Raw genomic sequence first — 19,099 nt, 5'->3', positions numbered from 1 at the left:
TTTTATTCATGTAGAAACATTTACTCATTTGACTGACATAAAAAACAGCCAAGCATGAATCGCTTGACAGTGACAAATTGGCTAGGTGTCATTTTCATCAATAAAGGGAAACTTGGCATCAGGTCAGCAATCATCCATCAGGTCAACAGTCCCTGAATCCCCACCTGTTCATAGTCAGTAAGAAACACACACTGTAGAACCACGTGTAAATTTTCCAAATGATTACCTTGATTTGAATTGACCACACACCAGTCTTTGTTTCCAGGCAATTTGAATCCTGTCAAACAACAACACGAGTCACTCTCAATAATGACCTACCTAACCACTGCATCATGATCTGATTGAACATAATATGAATACATTTTTAATGGCACAATGGAAACCTGGGGCATGCAAAGTTCCTGTCCTGCAAACGGCAGGATGTGTCTTTGTTTTCAAAGCCTCTGTTCTCAACCTCTCAATGTAGTATTTAGATTATGATGATTGTAGATGTGTCAGATTACAACCATATTTAAATCAAGTAGAGATTGATATTGAAGAATGTGGATTGTCATGTGATATAGATATGGTGTGCGATTCTAATGTCTGCATCCTGGGTTTCTTTGCCCATCAGTCTGATTTTACCTCTGCTGTTTTTACACAAAGAAGTAAATGTGTCATTTTGCCTTTTCAGCGTTAAGTAAAAGCAGCTTAACTGGCTTTAGAATTAGATTAGACTATTTGACTTTTAAGGGACTATTTGAAACTAAACAAACCAGAGGAAAGTTAAATATCTCAGACATTTTCATGCACAGTTTAATGGACACTGAATACTTATATGGGAGTGTTGGTTCGTCTAGCTCTGTGAAATGTCCTCTTTTTGATTTACATATTTAATTTTCTGATAAATAAATAAGCTTCAGTATATTTGAGTTAAAGTACCCTGTGATTCCATTTGCTCTTTCTCTCATCAGTGGCTCCCCGACAAATTCCTACTCCAATCCCAATTTACATTTCAGCATTCTGCAAACATTAAGTGGATTATTTTCATTTTCTGTCTTTTTGTTTTTCTGTTGTGAAGTTAGCTGAGGGTTTTTTGAGTGTGGATGTCCTGCTGATCTGTTGTTTCATTTGTAAATGCTTTATATGGTTCTCTCACAAACAACCAAATCGTTTTATAATTTGTTTTTCTATTAGAGTCCATTTAAATGCTTTGTTACGTAGACTTTCTAAATGATACAATCAACCATTAAACACTTTCTAAATAACGTTTTGTGCAACCTGATTGTGAAATTATTAATTCATTATTCATAATGTGTAACTGACACTGATATAAACTAATAACTTAGTAGTAATTAATACTGTGTAGCTATAATTATAATAGAACCCATCTGTTACTCCTACTGCACAGCTCACCACTGTCGTGCCATTTTCACATGTCCTGCCCCAGGCTCAGCTAGTTCCCTTTCACGCCTGACTTGCTCATGCATGTTCTCACCCTCTCAATGTAGTATTTAGATTATGATGATTGTAGTCTTGTCAGATTACAACCATATTTAAATCAAATAGAGATTGATGTTGAAGAATGTGGATTGTCATGTGAGAATGACCTGATGAGAAATCTAATTCAAGTGAAAGTACAATGAGTGAACCATGACGTGAAGTATAGAATTAAAAACATGTTATTTTAAAGTACAACATAGAAAATAAGAACATGTATCAATGTGGTTTTAAAGTTTAGAGTTAAAATTTTGTTTTCAATCATATATGCAAAAAACATCAGAGGATGATAACGTGTGGCCGGACATCGAGTAATTGTAAGTTCACGATATGAATTGGATGTCCAGACAGGGGGAGGCAAAGGGGAAATGAGTATAAAAGAGGGTGCTATAGGGAACATTCAGGGTTACTTGCTCTAGTTCTTGCAAGTAGCAGAAAAAAAATATGAATGAATCATAGTTAGACATTATAGCCAGTAACGCCAGAGGAGCAGCCTTTGCCCCAAACCTTTCTGTTGGCTCATTTTTGACATGTAAGAAAATTAATTCAGAAGAATTTGGATATTCATGTTTTCCTGCTGCATCGGTGGGAAGTCATGCACATTTCTCTTCTGCAAACTCTCTCCTCCCAGATATTCCAACAAAATCAGCATTAAGCCAGAGTCGGGTAATTAGATAAGAATAATTAGAGTGATTTGATCACATTTGGACACAAAAAAATAACCAGAACTGAACAATGCTATGATTTCTCTGAAGTACCTTCAGGGAAAACTGCTGTCTAGATGGTAAACACAGTGGCACATTAAAATGAGAACAGGTTGATACTTCATTTAACAAACTGCAGAGAATTATAAAAAAAAAGTGAAGTGAGACTTATTGGAAATTTTTTAAAATGCTAATTAATGTTAATACTTCTGTATGCTCAATTGATCTTTAAATTGTTAATTGATAAGCTTGAAATAATAACATTAAACTGTTATTTATAAAAACATGTATAAAAAATATTTCAAGGTTTTGTTTTTGTTTTTCTTTGTTGTACTACAAATCACTGTTATCAGTATCACACCCACAATGGCGATCCAAGAAACAGATAACCTCACATGTGCACGTTACAAGTCAGAATTGCTGCTGTTGGTTTCAAACAAACATTTTCAGTGCTTTAAATCAGCGGTCCCCAACCTTTTTTGTGCCACGGACCGGTTTATGCCCGACAATATTTTCACGGACCGGCCTTTAAGGTGGTCTTGCTTTGATAGCATAACCCCAAGAAATGATACAGAAAATGTAATAAATAGGTATCAGCTGTTAATAATTTCCCACTTGCATAGTTTAAAAAAAGTACTTTCAGGGGGCTGGGAGCAGTGTGTTTAAGGTTGCTCACAAAGGCCAGATTGAATGGTAATGACTGTTTCCTCCAGCCTGTCAGCACATGGAGTTATTGCATCTATAACTGAAAAACTGACTTACTGACTGATATTAGGTCGGTCACTTATTTTACATGTGAGGTATAGCGTAACATAAGAAGCAAGGAAGGTTATAAGTCGATAGTCAATTTTCTTTTAAGTATAGTGTTTTCTTTATACTTTTTTAAAATTTTATTTAAATACATATCCACGTATATACATAAATATGCAGATATCTGTGTATGTGTATATATTGGTTTGTTTGTTATATGTGTCCAAAACCAAAGACTGTCATCATCATGTATCACCTAGCCTAATCTGTCACCCTTCTATTTCAAGTTCCCAAGACACTGGAACTCCCATGGGGCAGAAGATCTCCCCTAAATCTCCCAAATGAGGGCATAGTCCATACTTTTTGGCATGAATCATGTCAGACTCAGTGTGGGTGATTTTCATCCAAGCTACTTCACACTAACTGAACCATCTTTTGCAAAAATGCAGTTGTGGCAATATAAAGCAGCGGTCTCCAACCTTTTTTGCGCCACGGACCGGTTTATGCCCGACAATATTTTCATTTACACCTTTAAGGTGTCGCGGATAAATACAACAAAATAAAATTAGTACCGGTACCGAAAAAACAGAAGATTTATTCATAACACACGTGAAAAGACCCAGGAAAACAGAGTTAACGATAAAAACAATAACAAAACAACGCTAAAAAATGATAAAAACCCTGAAAACCATACATTTCACACCCCAGCCTCAAGTCTCGCGGCCCGGAACCTAACGACTCACGGACCGGTACCGGTCCATGGCCCAGGGATTGGGGACCTCTGCTATAAATCACACACTTTAACAGCTTGGTTCCAATGATTTAAAAAACAAAAAAATAAAACACACACACTTTTTAATTGCCCCGTGGGTTTAAATAAAGTATTTTTCATTTAAATTGAAAGTCTTACATAGTGTTAGCTCTGCCTTGAAATGTCAATACAAACTTATATAACTGCAAAGAAAACACTAGAGAGTAGTGCTACTAGTACTACAGGTTGCACAGTTGTGACTTTTTCTTTAAAAGAAGGGATTCAATGAGCCCCTTTTCAAGATTTCTGGACAGAATTGGACAGACATGGACTAAAATTATCATAAAACATAACTTTAAATAGGATAATTTTATTAAGAATTGTAAAAAATACCTGACGTGATTTCAGACAACAGATAACAAAAATGCAACATAACCCAGTATTTGCTGTTTTGGAAACAGGGTGAATACTATTTAACAACATTTAGAACTGTAAATAAAAACCTTTTAGAAACAGCTTCTTATTTTTGACATTTGTCAAATAAAATATCACAAAATGGATATATATTACTTCAGTAAAACTGTTTGGCCTAGAGTACATATTTGACATTTCAGAGCTCATTTCGATCTTGATTTCTAGCCAACTCCTTGTGTGCAGCGTTGCTGATGTTTTTAGCTGCTCTTATAGCTGATTTCATAGATGTCTCAATCCAAGCATGAGGGAAAGCTGTGTGCTCCCCAGCAAAGTGGACTCTGCCTTCACTTCTGAAGAGCTCCTTTGCGTACTCTATGTTTTGGTACGGCGCGAAGAAAGCAAAGCCACCCAAGCTGTATGGATCAGTGCCCCACCTTTTCACCACCACCCCAATGCAGAGGTCCCACACCTTCTCACCATGAATCTTCGCTAAATCTCTCAATGCTAGCTCTTTAAGGTCTTCATCGGTTGCAGCTTGTAAAAACTGGGCGTCATCAGCCCAGGTGTAGGAAGCCAAGAGGACACCAATTGTTTGATTTCTTGGGAAAGTGTGGCTGGGGTAGTAGATGTAACGAGAGGGCCGGTCTGTGATACTCTTTCCTCCATGGATGCCATCGTTCACCCAGAACTTCCTCTTGAAGGTGAGGATGATTTTAGTGGAGCATTCATAGTGGACAGCCCTCAATGCCTCCATTTTCTGGATGGAGAGAGGTGGGTTGAAATCCAGGAAGAGGGCAGCTTTGGCTGTGGTTGTTACTAAGACGGCATCACCAGTAATGTATGTCAAAGCTGACTCGCCCTTTCTTCTATATGACACGGTTACACCCTCATTTGACTGGCTGATGAATCTGACTTTGGAGTTGAAGAGGATGGGGGCATCAATGAAAGAGAGAAAAGCTTTGGGGAGGAGATCTGTCCCACCAGTTATTTCATCATACCTTAAAAAACAAACAAACACAAGAACATGTTTGTGAATGTCATACAGCCTGAGCTTTTGTACAGAATCAGTGCAAAGACCTTAGGACCATGCAGTGGTGATATAAACAATTGGATTTAAGAGGAAATTAGTTAGTAGTCAGCATTTAGGAATGGAGGAACATTGCTCTACCTAGATGTGTAAGTAAATTATACTTACCATCACATTTCTTCGTTATTTACTTACTTTGATGTTACCCTATTCACGTTCAATTTTACAGTTGTAGTATTTTGTGGTGGGTGTATGACAGAGACATGGTTATAACCTCATATTTGTTTCCAACTTGTTTGTTTTTAGTTTCAAATGTTACATATACATCAAACTGGTTGCTTCCTTTGTGATTAAATGTTATAACATTAAACTAAGTGAGTAGCTGATATGAGTATAATTTTCAACAGGAATTGTGAGAGATTCCCTAACCCTTTAAAGCCGGTCAGAGCGGGCACGCTCCGTTTTGCGCAACTACTTTTAAATCCCGGTAGCTCTGCAACCACGTAAGCTAGTGCAATAATTTTTTTTGCATATGAAACCGGAGGAGTTGTACTTACATCTTATGCCATCAGCTTGTCCTCGGTCACGGTTTCCTTCCACATATAGTTTTGCAAAAACGGCATAAAAAGCGCTTGCAGCAACAAAAACATAATATTCCAGAAACACGCTTTGCCAATCCGATCAGCTGTTCATAACACTTTCTACGTTGGGACAGACGTCAGCGTGAACTATCGCATGTCCGCCATTACCTGCCTGAAACTGGAAGTGACGTCATTTTTGCGGAAATGTGGTTTTTTACTATCAGGGCCTCATGAGCCTATACTGGTGTTTTTAAAAGTTATCTTTGACTTCATGACTTTCTGTGTCGTTTCTGGGATGCTTAGGACTCATATTGCACTGTTGGAAATAGTTTATTTTGATGCATATGCTGCTTTTTTTGAAAATTTGCATTATAATATTTATTTTTGTTTTTCCTGCAGTGTATAAAAATTGGTGTATTTCAAAAATAAAACTATGAAGACACTCAAAATAAATTTCCTGTGGTGGGAAACTATTTTGTGCAACTTTTTTGTATTTACAGTTTTGAGGGATAAGCCTCTTAAATTTCTCTAACTAGAAATATATGTTAAAAAAAACAAAAATGATTTTCAATTTTTTTGTAGTTTATTGCACTTTCTTGCAATTTATGTAATTACTATTTACTTAATGCATACATATTATTAAAATTTGGGCTATAATGGTTGTATTGATGTATACCAACTTGAAATGCTCCCAAAAATGGCTCCACAGCATGTAAAAATATAATATAAGCTCTGGCAGACTTGATTCTGTGGTAGATCTTAAAGGGCTAAGAATTTGCTTATAAGTAAATCCAATCAAGGAAATCCAACTAGAACATTGTACTGGGTCAGGATTGTGAACAAAACAAGAACAAAAATAAGATTTGATTATTCTTTCTTTGTATTGTTCATGACTACCATCACTTCCTTGTTAAGTCTAATAATCTTACGTTGTGCTATCGCTGACATCATTCTCGACGTAGAGCATCTCAGTCAGAGCCAGATGCATCATGCTCTGTTCATTCAGTAACTCTGCAATCATAACCACTGCCTCTGGACTTAAACCACCTTCCTCTTTCAGGTACTCCTATAAAAAAACAAGGTTGTGCATGGTCTTTTAGAAAATTTATTTTTTTTACAAATTTCCCATGAAGACCTAATATCATAACAGGCACTATTTCAGAAGATGATTCTGCACTTTACCTTCACTGAATAATGGTCATATTTTTTAAATGCAGCTTTGCATCCATGGGCTTTAATTTCATCTCTCACCTTGAAAGAAAAGATACATACACAAGTTATTTCCAGTGGTTCTGTATGCAAAGTCAGAGCACAGCTCATTTAGTATTGCAATTGTGTTGACAACAGATGTCTGCATTGCATTCAGTCCATATTAATAACACGTCATCCAATAAAGTCGTTACAGGAATGGAGTCTGTTCCAGTTGAGTCTTGGTAAAACACCGGGTACACCATTAGGAGCCTACAACACCTACAATTTTGTCAAATATTTAATACCTACAAACATGAAGACAAAGCCTTGCCCATTTGAATCTTAAAAAACTCAACAGCTCACATGTTAAGATTTAAATTTAATTGGTCCTTGAAAAGTGTCAATATGGTCCATTTTCTTTGGCTTCTTGTGCATTTTAACCTTTAAGTAACTTTAAAAAAAATCTTTTGAGGTTTTTTGCCTTTACTTGATAGTGTGAAGTGACAAGAAATTGTTAACTTTAATTTTCAGTAACAGTGGGATAACCATGTGGAGTATATGTCTGCATGAATAAATCAACACTTGCATTTAAGGCATAGGGTCCACGAAGTGCATAAATGCATTAAATTAATATTTTATTGGACAACTGCTGAATCTGTTGTATTTTTAATAGACAGCTCTGCTATGGTATCACTGTGCCACAAGTGCCATGAATTCCTCCTATATCTTTACATACCTTCTGCAAAGCCTGCCACAACAGTTCGTCAGCTGATTTCCGCCTCTCCCTCTCTGGCAGTTTATAATTCAGGATGTCGGGGTTTGCTGTCACTGCGTATGTCCTCGTCCTGTTCTGTTCATTAACCAAGTAAAAAGTGTTGGAGTCATACATGATGAATGGATTCAGCTTGAGCCCCATTTCTTTGATGTACCAGCGGATGATCCTGTTAAAGCATGAGGTCATTCGCTTGTTAATGTTTATAATGCAGTACAAAAACTGGTCCTTTGAGAGCAAAACTTGACAATGTTTGACATTCTTTTACTCACTGGTGGTTACTCGGTATCCTCATAGCACCCAAATCAGCATACCAGCCATTTTCTTCATCCCTGTAGGTCTCCACCCTTCCTCCCACACGAGGACTAGCTTCTATGATGGTTACCTTAATCCAACAGTTCAAGAGAAAAAGCAATAAACAAAAATATTGTAGAAAATATATACTTTTGCTGTTCTATCTTGGAACATCTAGAAACATACCATATTGTTATAAATCCAGAGAATTAGACACATGTAATGATCCAGGAGTGTTGTACATAAGCCATTTGGACTTTATTTATAATGAGTTTAAATGAAATCTAAAAAAAATATGAGAAAGGTTGATAGGTAATTGTGTTTGTTCTTGTCTCTAATCACTCTCGAATCACATTCTGATCTCAGAAGAATCTTAAAAATGGCTCATCAATGCCATTTCACTACTGTGCACCTTTTGTTTTTTACAGAAACATGAAGTCCAAAGACGTTTGTATCAAATTCAGACATGAAATTACTTCTACTAGGGCCCAAAACACAACTTATGTGATTGATAAAGTTTGTATGATTGTTAGCAGGCTCTTAAAAAATATATTTAAAGAGAATATTTACAAGAACCTTTTACCAGAGCCTTTCGGACCACTGCAAGACCGGACAACATTTAAAATATTTGAAACTCCTTATCCTTCTGGATCCAGAACCTCATAGTGTGAAGTGGACTATTCTTGGGATTTTAGAAATCATCTATGTTTTGGGGTTGGAGATGATTTCCATATATAAGAAAATTGCATTGACTGGATACAATAATTAGGCATGAATAAAAAAATGTGTTAAATGTTTTTGTCCTTTTAAAAGTAAGGGAATATTTTTAAACACTTTTAAATATAAAATGATATCATTGGAACAGATGCATTCTACTTACTTACTTACAACATTTTTTTAACCTGCAGATGGCAGTGCTTGCATTCACTGGGTGGAAAACAAACAACATAACTAGCATACACATATTCAAATGTTGCATGTACCTTGTGTCCTGCACCTTCCAATAGCTTGGCAGCTGTCAGCCCAGCGATCCCAGCCCCAACAATAATAACATGATGAGACTTCTTGATCTGAGGAAGGCCAGTCTTCACTGTCTCCATGAGCTGATAATTATCGTCATCCTCCAGACATTTAGCCAGCTCTTCATTCATGCTGGCAACAGCAGCAGTGGGATACAAAGCCAACAGCAGCACACTGATGGCAAATGAATGGACTGAAGATAAAAAGAGATTTTAAAACATTTATGTTCTGAATAACATATAACATACATATTATATGTATTATATTACATTACATATTACATAATCCATATAAGTTAATTTAAGTTTGTGGAGTTACAATTTCAGTTACTAATAACTTTGAGCCACAATGTATAATGAATGTGCAAAAATTGAAACTAAAAACGTAAAGTATTTCTATTTCCCAATTCCCAAATTGCATAGAACAATATTCTCGTATGAATCGGTGTGACTAGGTGAATGAGGTAAATCCAGTAAAAAGCTTTAAGTACTCAGGCAGAGTAAAAAAGCACTATATAAGAACCCCTCCATTTACCATTTTGATACTCATATTGACTTCCTGGGATTATAGAATGTCAACACCATGTTTTGTTTCAGGACACCAAGTGGTATGCACATTTTAATGATGATCACAAACTCAACAAAGAACAGCAAACTATGCAAGAACAGCTCTGGAGCTTGGAATCATTACACATTAAAAAAACCAAACAAACATTACAGGAATCTTTACATTTTCAAGACCAAAATTAAAGATTGCACCAGAATTACTCACAAAATTTCCACTTGGCAAATTGTGGCTTCATCTCACTTTTCTCAATGGTTTTCCTTATGTCTTTGGCAGCAAGTACAGAACAAAACGAAAAACAGAATTAGAATGAGAAATAGAAACTGGGATCTCGATACAGTACCTTTTTCTTTCATCTTCATATTTGTGAATTTCAAAAAGAGGAAGCATTTATATCCCAAAATTTTACCACAGCAGCTGTAGTTTTACTTTCACTTCTGCCCGTGCTTTGTAATACTGCTGTTTTTATTCTATTATCAGAGAAAATTCATTAACACTATTTACAAAGAAATGTTGTGTTCTCTTTTCTTTCTAAGGACAGGAGAACACAACTATTCATATCCTATATAATATCCATCAACATAAACCCACATACATGCTCAATTCTTGAAAGAACAGACGGGAATGCATCAGATAACTCTAACCCTTGGAAAAATTCCTCAAATACTTTCACTTTTCTAACTGCTTTATTGTTTTTTTTATCTATCTATATAAACTGATGCATTTGGTGCTGCATTTATCTAATCCCTATAAACATTTTGTTTTACTTTGTAATAACAAAAGTCTAGAAAATCATTTGTAATCATCTTTTAAAAAGCATAAAAAATATGAAAAACCTGCACACATATAATACAAGTATTATTTTTACCAAGCAGAAATAAAACTATATTACCGTTTAAAAGAACTTGCTAATCCGATGTAACTCGTGTGTCCTCCTTGTCGTTCACTTCAGTTCACTCCTGTTTATACTACTCACCTGACTGCCCCATCCTAAAGGACAGGCTTGCCCCGCCTCTTTTGAAAATGAGGCTTCAGTTTTGGTTTCAGTTTTTCCCTGTCTCGTGTGGTCAGATGATATACAAACACTGTTTGGGTCCTATGATGAGAAAAATGTAACTTCCTTTAAATCTTTTATAATTCTGTCATTTGCTAAACAAACGTCAGTGGCACCACATGCAGGATGTATATCTTTGAGCAGGTTTGATTATTACAAAGAAAAGAATGAGACTATAGACATTAACTTTGTGTAACATTGCCACTTTATTGTGTGAAAATGCTACATCACAAAAAGTCTTTGATACAGGTACAGTTTTTAACAATATATCTCTATCACCACTAATTTACCAAGGCCTTTTATATTAAAAGTGAGTAGTACAGCACAAAAAAGAGATCAATTAACAAAAGGATAAAAAGCTATAAACTCTGAAACAATAATATTTAGTGTTGTCACTTAGCTAATTCATGGAAACGATTGGTTTGTAATAAGTAGATTAGTGGTTTAAGGATCCTTCTTTTGAAGATTGTTGAAGACTAAATATGTCAGACCCTAGAGTTCATCTCTTTTTCGACATTTAGCTGACTCTGAATTCAGCAGCACAGCTCTGTTAATGTTTTTCGCTGCCCTTATTGCAGATTTCATGGACGTCTCAATCCAAGCATGAGGGAAGGCTGTGTGTTCACCAGCAAAGTGGACCCTGCCTTCACTTTTAAAGAGCTCCTTAGCATACTCTAAGTGTTGGTAGGGTGTGAACAGAGCGAAGGCACCAAGGCTGTAAGGATCCATACTCCACTTTTTCACCACAACCCCAGTGCAGAAATCCCAGACCTGCTCACCGTGAATCTTTGCCAAATCGCTCAGAGCCAGCTCTTTGAGGGCTTCATCACTTGCACCTAGGAAGAGTAGTGAATCATCACCCCAGGTGTAGGAAGCCAGGAGGACACCGATGGTTTTATTTTTTTGGAAACTGTGGCTGGGATAGTAGATGAAACGAATAGGCCCGTCTGTGATGCTCTTTCCTCCTCGGATACCGTCGTTTTCCCAGAACTTGTTGTTAAAGGTGAGGAGGATTTTAGTGGAGCTGTCATAATGGACAGCCCTCAGTGCCTCCATCTTTTTGGGGGACAGAGGTGGGATGAAATCCATAAATAGAGCTGCTTTTGTTGTGGTTGTTACTAGGACAACATCAGCCTGAAGATCAGTAAGAGAGGACTGTTGTCCGGTTTGGTATGATACAACGACTCCTTTGTGTGAGTGACTGATACGCTTGACTCTAGAGTTCAGGAGAATAGGGATATCAAGGACAGTAAGAAAAGCTTTGGGGAGAAGATCAGACCCACCAACAACTTCAAAGTACCTATAAAAAAGAGACATAAAAATAACATTTTATTATTGTAGTTAATATCTGTAGGAAATTATTTACATGTACAGTTTCTACAATTCCATTTTTAGGGTCTAATGAACTGCTCGGAGCAGGCAGAAGCAAACTTTATTGCGTGTGTGTGGCTGTTGGATCACATTAAATGTTTGCATCTCTTCTGCTGCATGTTCTAACAAGTCATCACAATGTCAAAGAAGCTTGCAAAGAAAAGCGTCTGGACTTCTTTAAGTTACTTGAAGACGTTTCACCTCTCATCCGAGAGGCTTCTTCAGTTCTAAGGTCAAAAGGTGGAGAGTCCCAGATATAAGCCTGGTGGGAGTGTCCCCCCACAGAGGGACAAAGGACCCCCTGATGATCCTCTAATCGCCTGAGCCAAGGTGTGGAACTGGGTGTGGGTCCCAATCAGCCAGAGTTTCGGGTGAGTTCATTGTGAAACCTGGCCCCACCTTATCATGTGAATTCCTGAGGTCAGATGGCCCAGGGTGTGAGTGGGCGTTAAGGCGTCTGGGAAGGGATCTCAAAACTGGATTATAGATGGCAGAGAGTTGGTGTCGTAAACCACCGCCTCTGTTCAAAGATGGTCGCTCACAGTGGACATAGATGGCTTCTTTAGAAAAAGAAGCCATCTATGTCCACTATAATCTAGTTTTGAGATCCCTTCCCAGACGCCTTAAGGCCCACTCACACCCTGGGCCATCTGACCTCAGGAATTCGCATGATAAGGTGGGTCCTTTGTCCCTCTGTGGGGGGACACTCCCACCAGGCTTATATCTGGGACTCTCCACCTTTTGACCTTAGAACTGAAGAAGCCTCTCGGATGAGAGGTGAAACGTCTTCAAGTAACTTAAAGAAGTCCAGACGCTTTTCTTTGCAAGCTTCTTTGACTACGATGACCTGGATGACTGAGAACCTTCACAGACATAAGTCATCACAATGTTATGGTGTCTTGCTTCATGATAAGTGCTCCATACCTTGCGGCAAAGGTAAGGCCCTCATGATAAACATAGTTAAGCGCTTACATAAAAAGAGCAGGATATATCAAAACAAGTCGTGCCAAATGACTGTTAAACTGCTCCGGGTTTTCTGGATTGTCTGCATTGTTTATTGATATGCCTGCATGCACTGAAAACTCATAGAAACTTTTTTATATTCTACATAAAGACATGAAAAATTGCAGTTGCTGTTCGCAAACACATAACATATATTTTATATTTGAAGCCTTTGCTGCTATGTTAAATGGCTCAAATGATTAAAAAGCACATTTAAGCTATTATATATTATTACATTAGTTTTTGCTTGGATTAATCATGTGTGCGACTGTCTCTTTTTGTGACCAAATGGTAGAGAAGCAAGAATTTTGTTGTAAGCTCTACTTGGGTGATTTTAATTATGTTTTTACACATAAATGTAAACATGAAGAAGGTTTGAGGAGTTGTCAGGCCCTACTTGGTGCTGTCACTGATGTCAGTTTGGTCATAGATCATCTCACTAAGTGCAGTGTACATAAGACTCTGTTCATTGAGCAGTTCTCCAATCATTCTCAATGCTTCAGGGCTCAGATCTCCTTCTTCTTTCAGGTACTCCTATTTGCAACAAACAATTACATTTTGTGAACTGAGGATGTACATTAATACCATCTTATTAAATGTTTTTGCTAGTTTTACTTGCAAACATCAGTGTCCAAACACTGACACACATTTGTGCTGTAACAATTACAACCACCTCTTTCAGTTTTGTGGTTCATGGTTAAAAAGTAAAATGATGTAAGTAATTTTTTATTAAAATAAATATTTACTAATGTGTTTTTACTAGTTTATGTTATCCATATACCCTCATTTGTAATAAAATGTGGCAATCATTTAAATGTTTAACATTTAGAAGTGCCAATGCAAGTACTCTGATTCTTCAGAATGTATCCTCATGATTCACTTGGTCAACCAGGACTGTTCTCATTTTATCATTCATTATCTCATTATGATTTATACCTTCACGGAATAATGGTCATATTTTTTCAGTGCAGCCCAGCAGCCATGAGCCTCCACCTCATCCTTTACCTACCAAAAAAGGAGAAAGAACAGTTGCTTATATGGAAAAAGTCCAGAACCTTACTTATTGCATTGATTCCTTTTACAATGAGCAGTCAGAAATGTCCATGTTAGTCTACAATATACTTTCATGACTGAAGGAGCAGGTGCAGTTGGTGAAATCAATTTTAATTTCTTGCTTTGACATTTCAGAATATCTTCTGTCAAAACATTTGTCATGTTACGTAGTGTTGAGTAGAAAATGTTTAAATGCATTTGAGTGTGCTTAATTTAGTTTAACTGCTTTAATGATTTGAACAGTTTAAAATTCAAGGAAACATACATGTTCATGCATCACTAACCACTCTAAGATTCCCTTTTTTGTGCTAGTGGTCAGTGACGAGTTATGTGGTCAATAATGATGAAAAAGGGTTCCATTTTTGCAAAAGTTGCAAATTGAATTACTGGAGGAATTAGCTACTGTATGTTTCTCCGTCCAACTCTTTTATGCCAGAGACGTTTGACTCTCTTCCTTTTTTCTCACCTTCTGTAAAGCTTGCTGAAGGAGTTCATCTGGTGACTTCCCTTTTTCACTTGGCCACACGTTGTACCCAAGAACATCGGGATTTGCTTGTGCTGCAAATGTTCTTTTCCGCTTTCCATTAACATGGTAAAAGGTGTTAGGGTTATCCATGATGAATTCATTCAATTTGACCCCTAGGTCATCAGCAAACCATTGCACAATTCTGTAGGAAGACAAAGTCAGTGGTAGCAGAGTTAGATATATATGATCCCAGATGTTAAAGATAAGGAAAACACATGTTTGCAAGGTTTTCCTTTTGATTTAATGCAAGCCTTCAGTGGATTTAATCTGTATAGTTAAAACTTACCGGTGAAAACTTGGGATCCTCATGGCCCCCAGTTCAGCATACCACCCATCTTTTTCATTTCTGTAGGTTTCAACCCGTCCACCAACACGACCACTTGCTTCTACAATAGTTACCTTGACAACCACATGAATTAGAATTAGAAACACCATGGTGCCACTAGAATAATGAGTGTTATGCAAATGTTTATCCATAATAACAGATGGATTTTAAGATGGACTGTTATGATTGTTGTGCATATGTTATGTAAATGTTGACACATTTGCGTAACAGATGAAAGTTCCCGGTTAGTTTTCAGAAGGAGTTACAAACCCTTTGAAAAATAACAGGCAGCCAAAATGAATGATAAAAACAGATATGTAGAGCCAGAAACTTGTGGGGGAAAAAAAGGGTGGTGTTGTAGTGTTTAGGAAATATCAGTATTAATGGTATTTAGGAAATATTAAAAACAATATTGTTACTGCTTCTGCTGGTACAGCTATTGTTAATGCATGCTCACAAATGGATGTAAATCCCAAAAGGTTGATTCTGTTTATAAGATTAGGCAAACCTGCAGTCAGCTGAGACTGAAGAAGTCACTTGGATGAGTGACGAAATGTTTCTCCCACTGAATACGCTACATCCAGATGAACAGAATCAACCTTTTGGGAACTATTGTTAATGTTTTTGCTACTTGTTAGGTGCCATTGCTTCTATTAGATTAATCATACTGATAATACAGTCGTCTTTTTAGCCACTATTCTAACTACACTTGCTAATGTTTGTTTTATTACTTACCATTTATTATTTATTGATCTACCTTATTTTTAAGTTTTACTACAACTACCAAGTTTTATGCAAAGCTTAAAAACAAGGGCTGCTTTTGCTCCTCCTGAGTGGAACACTAGCAACTAATGAGCTATTACTTTATCCAAAAAATTAGAAAAACGATGGAGAATTGAAGTGCCCAGTATTATAGGAAGGCTTTGACGCTGACGGTGGTGGTGAGCCATGGATGGGTATTGTGAATATTGTTTTTGATGAGAAACTTTGCTGTGAATCTCATGGAAATAGTACAGAAAAAAGAAAAGGGGGAAGTAAAGAATCATGATACCAAAATCCCCATAAAGGTGATAAAGGTGTGTTTTTAAAATGTCATAAGTTTACACTGTTAGAAAAACGTAACTTACGTGGGATTTGCACTTTTTTTTTTTTCTTACAGGTTGTAAATCTTCAGAAATCTCTTTGATTGACAGTTAACATTGCATTTAGATTGTCATTACATTATATTATTCTTATTATCGGGATATATGTGTGATACATGTACCTTGTGTCCTGCATCTTGCAGTAATTTGGCAGCTGTCAACCCAGCCATTCCAGCTCCAACAATAACAACATGATGAGATGTATATATGTGTGGAAGACCAGTCTTTGCTGTCAGCAGCAGTTCATTATAGTCTTTGTCCTCCAGACAATCAGCCAGATGTTCCTTCAGCCTGGCAGCTGCTGTGTGACTGTGGTACACAGTGAACAGCAACACAGTGACAGCTCCTGGAAACACAGTGAAAGGTAAAATATGTCTTACCTTCTTTTAAAACAAAAGGAAAGCAATTTTTTTTAAGCAACAGACAAAATTGCTAAATACTATCGAATCAAAGTCTAGTTGAGTAACTATTTGATTGCATCACAGACATTGTCTCATTATGTCAGTAGGCTAGAATAACCATTTTTTACCCCAAAAGAATGGGTAAGGTTCCTCCTGTCACAGTGTCACATGTATTTTATGGAAAGTCCAGAAAATGACTTCTGCTGAAGTAAGAATGGAGTGATTAATGTGAATGAAACCCATAAAAAAGCAGAAGTAGAATACTTTTCAATCATTGCCGCAGACAGGAATGTGTTTGAGGAACTGAAGAAAGGGAATGTGCACTTTCAGCAGATTGAGTATTGCACTTTCCAACATTTACAAGACAGATACCAGGATTCACAACTGCCTAACAAAACAGGTTTCTTGCTGTTGAGCAGCCACAGCCTCAGTCAGGTAAGCGATCGCAATGAATTCAAATGAAATGAAACAATAAAGTAAGAAAAAAAATGTAAGGGTTAATTTAGTACTCACTTAATTTCCATTGGACTTTATCCATCTTAGTTATTGTTGCTATGTTCTTACGCTATTTGAAAAGACAGAAGAGGAAGAGAAAAAACACAATTAAAGCTTGTAGCACTACTTTCAGTCTTGGAAAGTACTGAGTTATCTTTCAAATGAAATAAATCATTCCCCCACCTAAACCCCTGTTGTCCCCTAGAAACAATGCATAATAACTTTAATATCTGAATTTGATTTAAGCTAATGTCATCTATCTATCTATTTATCTGTCACAGTCCTCAAGTGCGTCGCAACAATTTTCCTCCCTCCACTTTGTTTTCTCTCGCTATTCCTTTTTTTCAGTGTGCTTGCTGCTGTGTGTGGGTGTGTCTACCTACCTGACAGGGGCAGGATCCTGCTGGGATATCAGCCCTATCCTGGATGCACCTGGTTCAGTCAAGCACTTGTGCTCTAACTGCGGAGTGTGCGTCACTTGGTGGAGATGAGAGATTCTGTTCAGGAGAAGCAGAAGACTCATGGGACCTCCCTTCTGTTGAATTTCTAAATAATGGACTTTTTAACTGACAACCTCAGAAAGATTTTGTAAATAGCACATCACACTTACACTGCAAATAAACTCACTAAACTAAACTTTCATCTTTGAGTCATGAATTTGAGTCAGATGATTCATGACTCTAAGTATTAAGTAAGTATAATAAATTCTTACCCCTTAGGAGCATAAACATCTGATGCACAGTTGGAGTCACTTGAGGTGAACAAGCATCTTATGTGCTTTCATTCATTGACTGCTGTGAAAAACATCCAGACACTAATCATTTCGGCTTGACAAACAGGTTAGATCAAGTCATCGAGTCAACAATCATCCATCAGGTCAACGGTCATTTAAAGTCAAAAGAACTGTGCCACAAATGAAGTGAAAGTAAAGCAAACCTATATTTCTTTGATTGTTTAATCCAGGATTTTATGTGCTAACCATATGCTTGTCATTCAATGTATCACATGTGCTGTGGTTTCCAGATGAAGGCATGACAAGTATATTTTTATTGCTGCGCCATTTTGTCATTTCCAGTGGAATTTTCAAATTTTCTTTTATGGTGAGATTTGAAGGCAAACTTACAAAATAAAGATTATTAAAAAGATATCACCCAAATAAACTAAAAAAAAACAAACAAAACTAGAAAATGCTCCTCCAAACCAAGGGCATCAGGTTGCAATATAAAGTAGAGGATGCATAAAACAGAGGACCATCTAAACTTTATTACCATACGAAAAAGACATTTAGTTAATGCAGGACACATTACCTACTTACTATACTTATAAACAAGACTAAATAGCGGGTGTGTTTCACCTGAACTTTGATATAAAGCTTATAAGGTTCAAGGTTCAAGGTTCTTTATTTGTCACATGCACAGTGTTGGGGAGTAACGGAATACATGTACCGCCGTTACGTATTTAAAATACAAAATATGAGTAACTGTATTCCGTTACAGTTACCGTTTAAAAAGGTGGTATTTAGAATACAGTTACTTTGTTGAAATATGGATTACACGGCGGTACTTCCCTGTTTCATATTGTGGCGGGTCAGGACTGTTTGGGTTTTGTTTGACAGCTACGTTCTGTTGTTCCAGGCGGCAGCGTTACGGTTGCCATGGTTACAGGGTGACTCTCTCTCTGCGTGTTTCCTGGGTGAGAGAGCGCCTGTTGTTGTTGTGCTAAGCTAATAGGCAGAATGCTACAGGTATAGCTCTAAAGAATGTAGCATCATAGGCAGTGTAGTCCGTGCTGCAGGGAGAATGGACTGCCATACCCGTTATGTGTCTGTGAGCGAGGGAGGGAGAAAAAGGAAAAGTACGAGCTGTCATCGAGCAAAAACGGGAGCTGGAAGCATGTAAATATAATAATAACCACTGCAGCCAAGAAGAGTGCCTGACGAGCCCAGTTGTAAGTAAGCTATTAAGACTCGACTGTACACCGTGTTCGTGTTTTCCTCTGAAACAATAAGTTCCGTTGGAGCAGCCTTTCAACGCCTCTCTCTGTCTCTGCTAGCAAACTTGACCCAGACAACAAAGTAAAGCTAGTTTTCGGCTACGAGCTGACACAGAACCCGCCGTATTAGCCAGAGGTCCCTTTACTACGGTTCAGAGCCGCGGACCTTCAGTAACAGTAATAAATCACAG

The 19,099-nt window shown here is 37.3% G+C and overlaps 2 protein-coding genes and 1 long non-coding RNA gene across 3 annotated transcripts; 1 reads left to right on the top strand and 2 right to left on the bottom strand.

Moving 5' to 3' along the window:
* The first annotated feature begins 462 nt into the window (after positions 1–462).
* On the top strand, positions 463–3,879 carry LOC146523084 (uncharacterized). The gene is made up of 2 exons (XR_014873275.1): positions 463–2,716; positions 3,470–3,879. It is a non-coding gene; the product is annotated as an uncharacterized LOC146523084 (long non-coding RNA).
* LOC146523083 (L-amino-acid oxidase-like) lies at positions 3,598–10,468 on the bottom strand. The gene is made up of 9 exons (XM_085154644.1): positions 10,440–10,468; positions 9,755–9,814; positions 8,947–9,176; positions 7,942–8,054; positions 7,634–7,838; positions 6,889–6,957; positions 6,636–6,772; positions 4,116–5,096; positions 3,598–4,077 (listed from the first exon to the last, which is right to left on the bottom strand). Exons 2-8 carry the CDS (start codon positions 9,783–9,785, stop codon positions 4,295–4,297), a joined length of 1,587 nt encoding a protein of 528 aa, XP_085010770.1. The 5' UTR covers positions 9,786–9,814; positions 10,440–10,468; the 3' UTR covers positions 3,598–4,077; positions 4,116–4,294.
* A 245-nt stretch (positions 10,469–10,713) lies between these two features.
* On the bottom strand, positions 10,714–17,926 carry LOC146523082 (L-amino-acid oxidase-like). Its single transcript, XM_085154645.1, has 9 exons — positions 17,629–17,926; positions 17,300–17,413; positions 16,935–16,986; positions 16,143–16,366; positions 14,840–14,952; positions 14,494–14,695; positions 13,911–13,979; positions 13,372–13,508; positions 10,714–11,901 (listed from the first exon to the last, which is right to left on the bottom strand). The coding sequence occupies exons 3-9, from the start codon at positions 16,957–16,959 to the stop codon at positions 11,094–11,096; spliced, it is 1,578 nt and encodes a 525-aa protein (XP_085010771.1). The 5' UTR covers positions 16,960–16,986; positions 17,300–17,413; positions 17,629–17,926; the 3' UTR covers positions 10,714–11,093.
* Between the last annotated feature and the right edge of the window lie 1,173 nt (positions 17,927–19,099).

This window comes from Neolamprologus multifasciatus, chromosome 3 (assembly GCF_963576455.1).
Source record: "Neolamprologus multifasciatus chromosome 3, fNeoMul1.2, whole genome shotgun sequence".
Taxonomy (NCBI): Eukaryota; Metazoa; Chordata; class Actinopteri; order Cichliformes; family Cichlidae; genus Neolamprologus; species Neolamprologus multifasciatus.
This window is presented reverse-complemented; position numbering and strand designations above follow the sequence as displayed.

Coding starts and splice junctions, on each gene's coding strand:
- LOC146523083 (XM_085154644.1), bottom strand. CDS start 9,785: ATGAAGCCACAATTTGCCAAGTGGAAATTTT. Junction 6,773..6,888: donor ATGACCATTATTCAGTGAAG/GTAAAGTGCAGA, acceptor GTTTTTTTATAG/GAGTACCTGAAAGAGGAAGG. Junction 5,097..6,635: donor GATGTCAGCGATAGCACAAC/GTAAGATTATTA, acceptor TTGTTTTTTAAG/GTATGATGAAATAACTGGTG.
- LOC146523082 (XM_085154645.1), bottom strand. CDS start 16,959: ATGGATAAAGTCCAATGGAAATTAA. Junction 16,367..16,934: donor TAAAGTCCAATGGAAATTAA/GTGAGTACTAAA, acceptor CTGTGTTTCCAG/GAGCTGTCACTGTGTTGCTG. Junction 13,980..14,493: donor TTCAGCAAGCTTTACAGAAG/GTGAGAAAAAAG, acceptor CTTTTTTGGTAG/GTAAAGGATGAGGTGGAGGC.